This window comes from Zingiber officinale, chromosome 10A (genome assembly GCF_018446385.1).
Source record: "Zingiber officinale cultivar Zhangliang chromosome 10A, Zo_v1.1, whole genome shotgun sequence".
Taxonomy (NCBI): domain Eukaryota; kingdom Viridiplantae; phylum Streptophyta; class Magnoliopsida; order Zingiberales; family Zingiberaceae; genus Zingiber; species Zingiber officinale.
The window spans coordinates 21,601,166-21,614,506 of NC_056004.1; the positions used below are offsets into that span (position 1 = coordinate 21,601,166).

At 32.5% G+C, this 13,341-nt stretch overlaps 1 protein-coding gene across 2 annotated transcripts; it reads left to right on the forward strand.

The window, feature by feature from the left end:
- The first annotated feature begins 434 nt into the window (after positions 1-434).
- On the forward strand, positions 435-3,838 carry LOC122028157 (DNA-directed RNA polymerases II, IV and V subunit 11-like). Of its 2 annotated transcripts, none has more exons than XM_042587182.1 (7): positions 435-528; positions 1,399-1,451; positions 1,629-1,728; positions 1,921-2,010; positions 2,138-2,216; positions 2,416-2,511; positions 3,451-3,838. In XM_042587182.1, the coding sequence occupies exons 3-7, from the start codon at positions 1,676-1,678 to the stop codon at positions 3,493-3,495; spliced, it is 363 nt and encodes a 120-aa protein (XP_042443116.1). In that variant the 5' UTR covers positions 435-528; positions 1,399-1,451; positions 1,629-1,675; the 3' UTR covers positions 3,496-3,838. The 2 variants fall into 2 exon arrangements, with proteins under 2 accessions (XP_042443116.1, XP_042443118.1); XM_042587184.1 differs by having other exon boundaries at positions 1,921-1,990; positions 2,142-2,216.
- Positions 3,839-13,341: the final 9,503 nt, after the last annotated feature.

Sequence of the window (13,341 nt, forward strand, 5' to 3'; positions counted from 1 at the left end):
CTGTAAATTAAAAACATACTTTCAATGAGTGACCTATCGAATCAATATTTTTAATAATTAAGATTTTTTTGTACCATAATTTGTGATCTAGAAGATAGACCATATAAATTGATTGGTTGACGGGATGAATCTTACTTATTTAATAGATAGGATCCAACTCCATCGATTAATAAATATAATGATTCATTTTTTAAATCGTAATTTACGATCCCGACGACCTGCGCTCCGTTTTTAAATTAATCCTCCGTTAAAAATAAATTATTAATTTATCGAAATTAAAATTTGAATCTTAAAAACCTACCAAATTAAAAAAACACCCAGCCAATCGGGTTACATCTTAAATTGACAACGAAGGTCACCTTGAGGGTCCGGCGACCCCACGCCACGACTTGCATCACACGTGCGAACGTCTCCTTAAATTAGAAAATTAGAAGCCATCGGAACAGCCACCTTACTGCTTCGAGCAAGGGTTTAGGTCACCGCCTCGCTTTGTGGCCGCGACCTCTGTAGCTCGCCAAAAAGAATGAGGTCTGTGTGATTTCCACTTTGCAAGTTCGCATCTTTCTTCGCTCTTGTGCTTCTCGTCTTTGTTCTACTTGGTTTTATGCTGCGGAAACGAAGAGCACGGAATGATGCCCGTGGGAACTCTTGTCGCCTACCACCACCAGAGCTTCAATTGTTGTTGTTCTTACATTTAAATAGTCCATAATTTTCTTGGAGGATCACTTACCAACATCTAGTTGCATTATTTAAGCTAGTTGTTTTTGCTATAAGAGTGTAGTGGAGATGGAAATTTTCAGGGGAAAATTTCCATCTTTTAGGCTACGTGGAACATAAAATTGGAGATTACTTGAAATACTGGAAACAGTTTTGATCCCCGTATTTGGAAAATATTGAACATTTTATCAATGCCCTATTGTCGTAGTCTCAACATAATTGTGGAAAAATGCTTTCTTTTTTTTCCCTTCTGCCCTTTAAGTAATCATGTTTTTACCCTACTTTCTTTCTCTCCTTTTCTTCATGAATTCATTCTTTCCTTTTTCTGAAATTCCTCTCTTTCCTTTCAATGCAAGTAAATGCACCATTAAAGTTGATAAATTGTTGATAATTTTAATGTTGAGAATTGATGTCAACTTAAAGTTGGATAATTATTAATAATCTAAACTGACAATTGATGTTAATATAAAGCTGCTAATCATTGTTGGCTTAAAGTTTATTAGTTGGTGAGAACCTAAAGCTGGATAATTGGTGATATCTTAAAACTATTGGTAACTTAAAGCTTGTTAATGCTACTTAGATATTCTTCTAGAAGAAATTTAATTCATTTGCATTTATTATTGATCCATTGTGCACATTTATATTCACTATCATCGATGATTTTTTAGTCTTTAATTACAGGTTGATTGCTCAATAGACTACATTTCTACCTAGGTCGTGATTCCTTGTTGGAGGTATGTGCTTTAATTAAGTTTTCCCTCGGATTACTTCAAATCATGCACTCAGAAGAAAGTCCATTTGGTGGACCTAAATTGAGCGGGGCATGACATTGTTGATGATGTTCTGCTCTATGAATGTTTTCCATTTAGTGTCATGTGATTATCTCAATCTCTATTTATGTTGATTTGTAGCAAATCACATCTTTCTCTTTCCCATTCATATCTGGAGGTAGAGAAGGATGAATGCTCCTGACCGTTATGAACGATTCGTTGTGCCCGAAGGTACCAAAAAGTAAGGAAAAACTGCTAGTCTGTTTTTCTTCCTCTTGCCCCAATTTCTGTCAATGCTTTTGCTTGACTATGGATAAATCAGCTCTTATTTGGTGACATGAAACTAGTTGGATGTTTTGTAGCTTGGTCACTCTGACTTGTCAAGCATTTTTGGTTCCTTATCATGTGAATTTTCTTTTTCTTGAAAAAATAGGGTTTCATATGAGAGGGACACCAAGATTGTGAATGCAGCTGCTTTCACTATTGAACGTGAAGAACACACTGTAGGAAACATCCTTCGAATGTGAATCCCTTGACTTTTTCATTTTATTATTAATGTTACTTTTTTCTGAAAGAAAATAATTATATTGTCGTTGAAGTTAGAATATTTTTTAAACAATGAAGATCCTTTAAACATATTGTCGCTGTAGGCAGTTGCACAGGGACCCTAATGTGCTCTTCGCAGGCTACAAGCTCCCTCATCCTCTGCAGTACAAAATCATAGTTCGGGTATGTATTACAGTCATTTTTTATATTCTTATAGATTAGATCTGAACACAATTAATACAAACAAAGAATATGCATCGGTTAGAATTCAATTTTGTCAGTCTTGTGTGCTTTGAGGGGTCAATGTGGTGTTACATCATTTTTTTTTTCCCTTTAGTATGCATTCATGTAAAAGAGAATAAAATCAGTTTGTTCTTTCCAGATCCAAACAACAAGTCAGTCTTCTCCGACACAAGCTTATACACAGGCAATTGATGATCTTGACAAGGAGCTTGACTATCTGAAGAAATCTTTTGAGGTCTGGTGCTCAATACCCATTCCTTTTTCAAGTAAAGTTGTTTATTTTGTTAACTCCTGAAATGTATCCTGCTACTCATTGGTATATGTTTGATTAAAACTGAATCTTACAAAATTATCTGCAAACCATTTTCTGCAAAATCATGAAACAGATCGAATTGAGTTCACAGAAGACAACAAATCACCCATGGTTATTGTAACTATTGAGTCCATTCTTAAATGAAAATTCATTATTACATTTATTGAATTCCGAAGAAGAAACCTGAAAATAGAACACAAGCAATAGAGTAAGGAAACGGACTTTATCATGAACTCTACTATCCTATAACAATGCAAAAGGTAATACAAAGCTTAATTAACCAACTCAGCTAGCTGATGAAGGAAACCTTGTAATTATCTAGAGCATGTTTGTATCTTCTTGTGCCCTTTCCTTAGGATGAAAGCACGATCTTTAATCTAGCTAGCCTGATGAAAGGTTGAGGCCAAGAAGAACAACATTCATTCTCATATTAACATTGACATTCAAAAGTAATGAAACTGATCATGGAGGAGTAGTTCGGTCAAATGTTAATGGGCAATATTCCTGATGGTTTGGTACCTTGGTAGGCAAGTCATTTATGTCTCCTCATATGCACAACCCATGCAATAATATATATGCCATCGCTACACAATTCTATAGGAATTGTGTTTTTCTTATTCATAAACTTTTGAGTATATATTAGTGCTGTTCTAATTTCATGATTTTTTCTTTAGCTTTCCTAGAGTCTATGTTGGTGAAAATTATGTTCTTAAATTCAAATTGTCAATTATGTTGACACGATGATTCTTGAGTAGCATGGTTCACATTCCTGTAATACATCATAAGAACAATGCGCCATTTTGTCCCCCCTGTTACCAAATCCGTGAAGAAGCTAGCTCACTTTTAGCAACCTATTTGCAGGACGAGAAGAATCGGTACGAAGAGAAGTTGAGGCAGGGATATTAATTTGGTAGATATGGCTGTCCAGTGGCTGAAAGCAGGAACAGTTTGTGCACTAGCGTATTTAGAATGACTAAATTGTCTAATGCCCCTCAGCTACCTGCAAAAACTTTGGAATCACGTACGAAAAATGTGGGCCGAGTTTAATATCTTAGGTGGATTTAATGAACAGTGTCAAGATGGTGAATGAATATTCTTCAGTTCCACTTAACCCGTAAACTCTTGAGTAGGCAATCCCTTGGTCAATATGGCCGCAATTTGTTCTATTGAGTACGTGAATTTATATGTTTATCAGTCTTGCAATCAAACTTATGTTTCAATTTCCACATTATGTGTTCTCATTTTGTTACACGTTTTTTTACTTATTATAATAATACAACTCATAATTCAGCTTTATTAGTTTTTATTCTCTTTTTTGATGCTTGATTCACCCAATAGAATAGATTTAAAAATATGTATTCTTTAATATGGTTCATCAAATAGAATTGGTATAGCTACTCTATTCTTATGCTTAATTTTCATAATAAATATACATTTATTTGGTTTTATTTTATTGAACATTCTATTTGATTAGACCATTTAGCTAGGTTGACTCGATTATATTGATTAGCTAAATGTCCCACTCAATTGTGTTTGCTTATGCTGATTAATTTGATTTGTTCAATTGGTTTGTTTGGCCTTTTAACTTTGATTTGCTTGACCCATATGCTAAGTGTGTCGATTAACTCAATTAATTGGTTGGTTTGTTTTGACTTGCTCGACTAGTATAATTGTCCTGATGGGTTGGCTAGGCGCGCCTGATTAATTCAATTATTTAGTGAGACCAAGCTTGACTAGCTTGTTCACCTAACTTGCGTAGTTTGATTGACTTGTTTAGCCCGATTGGTTTATCTTGCCTATTGATGCCAGTTTGACCCATCATGATTGACATGCCTATATCTATTCATTATCTTCTACCCTCAACTGACTCATTGTGGCTGGCTCAGAATGATTCATCACAGCTAGCTCATCTTGATCGGGTTGCTATGATCAATCAGGTAATTTTATCAAAATTGATACAATTATACAAATTAGTTTAACTAAAATTATTTAAAATAATTTTAACTAAGATTAGTCGAGTGAATAAACGTATTTTATAGTGGTAGTCGCGTAAAAAAAAGGGATTTCAATTTTCAATTCAAACAAAATTATTTTTTTAAGTAAACTTTGGATATTTCAAACTCTCATTTTTATTAATGTGAATTTTAAAATTAAGAATATTATTAAATTTATATTAGTTTGAATTAGATGTGAACAATTAGTTAATAACTGAATCAATTAGTTAATAAACCATTAAATTAAAATCAAACAAACTTAAATTTGTTAGACAAATAGAAGTGATTAGAATAGATTAAATTTTCAATTGATTATTATTGGATAATTGAATCGGAAATTTAGATTTAAATTTTTTTAAAACACAAATCTTACAATGTCCTCCGATTACTTATAATATAATAGTTTGACTAATACCGATTCAGTTTAATCAATTTTTTAAATTTAAAAAATGACAGCGAACTAAATAAATTTAAATAATCAAATATTTTTTTTAAAAAAATAAATTTACAAATAAACCAAATTAGACTTTTCGAATTCAAACGTATTCAATTAAATCTATCTTGCTCACCTAAGTTAGACCAGACTAAATTTTTGAGAAAAAAAAGACATTAATAGATAATTTTTCCATTGCGAAAAAACAGTTTATTTTACAAAAAAATAAATAAATAAATATTTAAATTATTAAATTAATTAATTTAATATTTATAAATTAACAATTAAAACTTTTGTATTGATTTTTATTATTATTATTTTTAAATAATTACAAGTAAAACAACACCTTTATATTCATTTTTATAAAAAACATTTTGTCAAAAAAATCTTCATCTATTTTTTTTATTATTAAAATATTATTATTTTAATATTATTATAACAATTTTAATTAAATAATTTTAATCAAAATTGATACAAGATAAAATAATTTTAACAAATAAATAATATAATTTAAGTAGTTTAATTAAAATCATCTATATTAATTTTAACTAAACCTAGCTAAAATAAGTAGACATATTTTTTTTTATTAATGGTCTTGACAAATAATTAGATTTTTTTTTAATAATTTTTACTAAATCTTGCATATTTTTAACTCTGAATTTTATCCGTTCTAAATTCCAAAATTAAGAGTTCGTTATATTATTAATTTAGATGTCGCTATTTATATGAAGGGCAGATCCTCTAGACCGCAAAAAGCAGTCCAGAGGATAGTCCCTTGATCTGGATTGATTCAGGGGATGGTCCCTTGATCTGGATTGGTTCAGGGGATGATCCCCATTTATAAAATAGATGGGGACCATTCATTCTCACCAATTCAAATCAAGAGATCATCTCCTGGATCGCTTTTTGCGGTCCAGAGAATCTGGACTCATTTATATGGATCCTAAGTATTTGAGAAAAGAATATTAAAATAGGCTTATATTTCTCTATCTCCATGATAAAATTGATCGAATTAAAATAGTTGAATAAGAAAATTCCCCATATCCTATTCATATTTTAATCGTAAGTATTTTAGTCAAAATTATTCCATTACAATGAATAAAAAAATAACATAACATTTTATTTTTTTACTGTTTGTCATTGTATTAGAATCGTTTTGATTATGCAAAATAAAAATTATGTTTTATTTTTACACTATTTTCTTTTTTTCGTTGCATGAGAACATTTTTTTAATAAAAAATATAAAAAAGTTAGTTTGATTCTTGTTTAATAAGTTTTTTTTATTTTTATAACCATGTAAAAAGAGTTTATATCAAATTATATTAAATAAATCTATCATATTTCCTATCTTTGTTAATTTGTATATAAAAATTGTCTTATTCTATATACAAATTAATTACATGGTACTCTCTATCATTTACATGTCCCCTCGGATCTAGTGACGCATGAGGTATTGTCACAATGAGATCTGGGGTTCAAATCTCGACAAAGTCGAGGTAAATACCCTCCTTATGTGCTAGTCACTATTCTAAAGGCTAGTAGTCGCTCATGATTTACCTCCTCCGTGTTGGCCCTGAGACGGATTGGCGGAGGCACTGGGGGCGAGCGTATTCGTTTTTTTTTTTGCCACAATAGATGCAAATGCTTAAGGTGCGTTTGGTACGAGCGTTTTTCATTTTCATTTTCTGAAAAACGAACGTTTTTTGAAAATTAATATTTGGTTTACATTTTTCGTGCTTGTTTTCTAAAAAATAGATAGTGTTTTCTAGAAAAATAAAGAATGATAAAAAATCTTTTTTTTTTCTAGAAAATTCATATTTTTCAGAAAATGAAAAATACGTGTATCGAACACACCCTTAATTTTCCTATTAATTATGTGACAATGCATAATCATTTTCTTAACTATGCAAAAGTAGTCCACCTTAACTTTTATAAATTCTCAGTGTGTGACTCAATACAGATAAATTGGTATGCGCTTCGTCCGGACTGGACACATAAAGATAGGTTAAATTAAATTAACTAACTTAATCAGTCGATATCAATTCAGTTAATTTAAAATTTTATTTTAAAAATAAATTATTATTATTTTAATTTATTTGAATCGGTTTAAAAATTTATAAAACGATTAAACTGATTAAATAGAAATTTCATTAGTCGTCTGCTATATTGTAAGCGGTTGATTGATGTACTTAAATCGAATAGCAACTATAAAACTCAAACGATGATTCAACTAACTAATATCAGTTGATTGATGATGTACCAATCAATCGATTAATTTATTCGGGCTGAATTAATCAATAATTTAGTTTCTCCGATTTTGATGACAAAATTCAATCGATTGATTTATCTAAAGAAAATCAATTTAATCAATTTTAATTTTTGGGTTTATCAGTTCAATTTTGAACAGGTTACCCTAGGCTAAAGTGCTCAGCTTGCAATTGGTCGAACAAGTTGTCTACAAAGCTAAGATTGTAACATACTTGTACATATGGTGAGTGTTAGATTATATAATTTATATTATATAATTTATTAGAATTATTTATTTATATTTTTAGGATAATTTAGTTTTTTACCTTTTCAATTTAGGGATTAGATTTAGTCTTTTACCTTTTTAGTTTAGGTTTAGATTTTTTCTTATAATTAACTATAAAAAGGCCTTGTACTCTTTATTTTTCAATTAATTTTGGATTCAATAATATGATTTATTTTTCTTCTCTTAATTTTTACATGATATCAGAGAGATTCTCCTTCTCTGACTAATTTTTTTCTACCGCGCCCCTGTTATTCCTTTCTGTTGTTGCTGTCGTCTCCTGCTACTGTTGATTTTGGCGCCTTTATCTATTTTCTGTCTTGCTTCTGCCAATTTCGACGCTAACACCATGTTCTGCCGATTTCGACACCGTCATCTATTTTCTGTCCTGCTTCTGTCGATTTCGGTGCTGACGCCCTGTTCTGTCGATTTTGACACCGACGTCCTGTGCTGTCAATTTCGGTGCCGATGTTCTTTTCTGCCGATTTCAGTGTTGACGTCCTATGTTGTCAATTTCGACACTGTCATCCTTTTCTACTAATTTCGGCACTAACGTCCTTTTCTACTAATTTCGGTACTGACGTCAGTTTTTGCGGATTATACAAATATGTATCCTTACAGTTTGGTTATTCTGAGAATTATTCATTCTGTCATCATGCCTGGTCGTGCAGATGTTTCATGGAAATCTGATTCGTTTATGTTTGAGCAGTTTCAACAGTTTCTTGCTTCACAGCTCTCTGCCATGTCAGCTTCCTCTCATATAGGTTTGTCATCGTATGGTATTTCAGATATATTTTCGTCCTTATGGATTTTGGACTCTGGTGCCTCCCATCATATGTCATCCAATTTGTTATCTTTTATTTCTTTTTCTCCCAGTTTATCTATATCTATTGTGACTGTTGATGATACTCCTATGTCATTAGCAGGTGTTGGTTCAATTGTTATATCTTCTTTATCTCTAACTAATGTTTATTATATTCCAAGTCTTACTCTAAATCTTGTTTTTGTTAGTCAATTATGTGAGTTTGGATATCTAGTTTCTTTTTCTTCATCCAATTGTTATGTTCAGGACCCGTGATCTCAGAGGCTAACTAAGATTGGTCATAGACAAGGAGGACTCTATGTTTTAGATCAACTCAAAGTACCAGAAGTTGTAGCTTCAAGTGTGGATTTATCATCTTTTCATTTGAATCGTTCATCTTCTGATTTTTATTTGTGGCACTCCCGTTTAGGTCATGTTTCAGCATATCGTTTACAGTTTTTAGCTTCTACAAGAGTATTAGGACCTTTAAAAAGTTCTGATATTTCTGATTGTAGTGATTGTAAATTGGTCAAATTTTTCCGTCTTACCATTTTCTAAAAATCTTTCTTTTTCTTCTGTTCCATTTGATCTTATCCATTCTGATGTGTGGGGACCCTCTCCTATTCCTACAAACGGGGGTTCAAGATATTATGTTTCTTTTATTGATGATTGCACTCATTACTGTTGGGTCTATCTTATGAAACACAGGTATGATTATCTTACAATTTTCAATAACTTTAAAGCTCTTGTGAAAACTCAACATTCTAGTGTCATAAAGTGTTTTTGTTATGATTTGGGGGTAAATATACTTTGAATCAATTTTCACATTTAGTTGGTTCTGATGATATTATTCATCAAATCTCGTGTACAGATACTCCTGAACAAAATGACGTGGCTGAACGAAAACATAGACATTTTCTTGAAATAGCCCGTTCATTTTTATTATCTGTCAGTGTTCCTTACTGCTACTCATGTCATTAATAAAATTCCAACATCACATGATTCAAGTTTGTTACCTTTTGAAAAATTGTATGGGTATGCTTCTGTCTATTCCTCTTTGAGTGTTTTTTGTTGTACTTGCTTTGTCCTTCGTCCACATGCAGAGCGTAATAAGTTAGCCTCTCGGTCTGCTCTTTGTGTCTTTATGGGTTATGGTGTTAGTCAAAAAGGATATCGTTGCTTTGATCCTGTTTGTCAAAAATTGTATGTCTCTCGTCATATTGTGTTTCTTGAACATATTTTTTTTTTCTATTCCTGCTAGTTCGCATAATACGACAAAGTCAGATCTACTTTGCATTGATCCTTTCAATACCGACCCTGAGAAAGTTTCACCCACAGCTCCTACTGGTAGCTCAACTAAATCTGTTACTTTGGTTCCCGAGATATCCACTCCACATAGGGGTGTAAATGAGCCAAGCCGCTCGTGAACTATTCGAAGCTCGATTCGATAAAAGCTCGTTTGAGCTCATTTAATGAGGCTCGTTAAGATAAACAAACCAAGCTCAAGCTTCATAATATTCGGCTCGTTAACTCGTGAACATGTTCGTTAAGCTCATAAATCAACTTTTAAATAAAAATAATAATAATTTTGATATTGAATTTATAGATTTTACACTCTACTTATGAAAAATATAGACAAATATATTAAATTTATTTATTATAATAAAATTATAAATTTTAACAAGAATATTATAATTTTTTTAAAATATATAATTTAGTTTTTAATGAATATTTAAATTTATAATTTATATTTATTAAGCTCGTTTAGGCTCGATAAAAGCTCGAATAAGCTCGTGAGCAATGAATATATTCGTTAAATAAAGCTTGAGCTCGGCTCGATTATAAACGAGCCAAACTCAAACATCCAAGAGTTCGGCTCGGCTCGGCTCGATTACACCCCTGTCTCTCCACATGCTCCTCCTTCTGCCACCACCCAATCATCTCCTGAGATTACGGATGATCATTCTCTCCACCGTCATCAATCCACTCTTGTTCGTAACTCTACTAAACTACCATATTTTGCTTACCCTTATTATTCTCATTCTTTTGCTTCATTTATTGCATCTATTCATTGTCTTTATGAGCTTGTATCATATAGAGAAGTTGTTTGTAACTCACTTTAGTAGAGTGCTATGACTGAGGAACTAACTGCTTTGCATCAGAGTCATATATGGAATTTAGTTTCATTGTCACCAAGAAAACATACCATTGGTTCTTGTTGGGTATATAAGATCAAAACTAAATCTGATGGATCTATCGAACAATACAAAACTCATCTTGTTACTAAAGGTTATTCTCAGGAGTATGACATGGATTATGAGGAAACATTTGCTCCTGTTGCAAAAATGACGAATGTTCGTACTCTGATTGTTGTTGCTTCTGTTTGTCGATGGAGAATATATCTGATGGATGTCAAGAATGCATTTCTAAATGGTGATCTTCATGAAGAAGTTTATATGACACCTCTTCCTGGTATTTCACACCAACCTGGTGAAGTTTGCAGGCTTCGTAAAGCGCTTTATGGTCTCAAACAAGCACCTTGTGCTTGGTTTGAGAAGTTCTCTACAGTGATTACTTCGTTTGGTTTTCATCCTAGTAATTATGATTCAGCATTGTTTGTCAGATGTACAAGTGAATCACTTAGTTTGGTTTTCATCCTAGTAATCATGATTCAACATTGTTTGTCATATGTACAAGTGCAGGTCGTATTCTTTTATCATTATATGTTGATGACATGATTATTACTGGTGATAATTCTGATGGAATTGCTTTCTTGAAGTCTGAGTTGACTCATTGTTTTGCTATGAAAGACTTGGGTATACTACGCTACTTTTTGGGCATTGAGGTTGCTTATTCCCCGAAAGGTTATCTTTTATTTCAGTCAAAGTATATATCTGATCTGTTTGAGCGTGCTCGTCCTACTAATAATAGGGTTGTTGATACTCCTATTAAAACTAATGCTCGATATTCTCCATCTAATGGCTCACCTTTGTCGGATCCTAGTTTGTACAGAACTATTGTTGGAAGCTTAGTTTATCTCACCGTGACTCGTCCAAATATTGTGTATGTTGTTCATGTGGTTAGTCAATTTATCGCTGCACCAACTACAGTTCATTGGGCTGCTGTTCTTCGTATTCTCAGGTATCTTCGGGGCACTCAATTTTAAAGTCTTTTATTTCTTTCTACTTCATCTCTTGAGCTACGTGCATACTCTGATGTGGATTGGGTTGGTGATCCTACATATCGCAAATCTACCACTGGCTTCTGCGTTTTTCTTGATGATTCCTTCATTTCTTGGAAAAGTAAAAAACAAAATGTTATTTCTAGATCTTCCACAGAAGCTGAGTATCGTACCATGACCTCAACTACTTGTGAGATAGTTTGGTTGCGTTGGTTGCTTGCGGATATGAGTATCTCTCTTGATCAACCTACTCCGTTATATTGTGATAATCAGAGTGTCATTCAAATTACGCGCAATTCAGTTTTTCATGAACGGACGAAACATATTGAAATTGATTATCACATTACTCGTCACCATCTTCAAATTGACACCATCACATTGTCTTTTGGTCCTTCAAAGCTAAAGATTGTTGATATATTTACCAAGGCTCATTCCGCTTCGCGCTTCTAATTTTTATCTGACAAACTCTCAATGTTTCTGGCTGTAGCATCATGAGTTTGAGGGGGGATGTTAGATTATATAATTTATCTTATATAATCTAATTAACTATATAAAGGTCTTATACTCTTTATTTTTCAATCAATTTTGAATTCAATAATATGATTAGTTTTTCCTTCTCTTAATTTCTACAGTGAGAATGTATCTCCATCCAATTCAAAGGTTGAATGCAATACAATTTATCATATTAAGTGGATGATGATTACGTAGTAAAAGATAATTAGATTCATTTTAGGTGTCTTTTATAGTTCATTCCTATGTTATGTGAAGATAGATAAATTATAGAGTCAACTATAACTGTCAAACTCTTTTATCATCTACATTTGATTCCTTTACAAGTCCCCATTCAATCAATTATACCTCATTATTGTCTCGAAATAATAGTACAATGGTTAAACTCTCCAACTAAAAATCAAGGGTTCTAAGCTTCGAGTCTGAGCTGTGGCATACTGAAAGAGATTTTTCCCTCTAGTGAGAAGTAGATTTAAAAACTATGATCATTTAGATGGATCTCCATAAGTATTTTTCGATTTATTTTATTGATCAGTGAAAATTTTCTACAGGATCAGATCGATTATCTTTAAAATTAATCGAGATGGACATATATATTATCAATTTACAAAAAATTATCTCCCATAGTTGGCAACCTCCTAATAACGATACAAATCAAAGGGGAAAATTCTATTTTGGACTCCCTCACAATTCCATTGGGTCAGAATTCTGCTTTACGATTCAATTTTCTCATTTTAGCTTTTCTGATTCGTTTAGTTGTCTTATTTGACCGCTCTAATTAATTGAAAATGGGGTTCCCGTGAAGTAGTACAGGGCCACAATCACACTCCAGTCAACTATAAGAATCCCGATTAGACGACGTAACACTACACCTTGCAAGAGCCGTGCCTCAATAGTATACTGAGGCCGTGAACTGCTATCAATTTTCCTTATTTTGAAGCATTCAATAGTGGAATGGTAAAAAGCCAAAACCAAAACCAAAACCAAAGCCAAAACCAAAGGAGGTTTTGAATTAAGCCAATCAGATTAAAGAGGAAGAAGAATGTGTTTCCAGTCTTTGATGACTTGGTCCCAGTTGGAAGCAACTTCATCTAAAAGACATATTTAACAATAGTGCAATGGCACATCTTCTGTTAGGAATATTTGCAACTTGCTATTTTTCTGAAGCAAGTGGAGCTTGGCATAGCTCAGAGCATCTCCTATGGAGCCAGTAAATAAAAAACTGAAGTATCTAGCAATGGTCGTGAGAGGCCAATCTGTTTGGTTTTGCATTAATTCCAACCTCGACGAGAAAACAATGAG

Coding starts and splice junctions, on each gene's coding strand:
- LOC122028157 (XM_042587182.1), top strand. CDS start 1,676: ATGAATGCTCCTGACCGTTATGAACGATTCGTTGTGCCCGAAGGTACC. Junction 1,729..1,920: donor GTGCCCGAAGGTACCAAAAA/GTAAGGAAAAAC, acceptor TTGAAAAAATAG/GGTTTCATATGAGAGGGACA. Junction 2,217..2,415: donor AGTACAAAATCATAGTTCGG/GTATGTATTACA, acceptor TGTTCTTTCCAG/ATCCAAACAACAAGTCAGTC.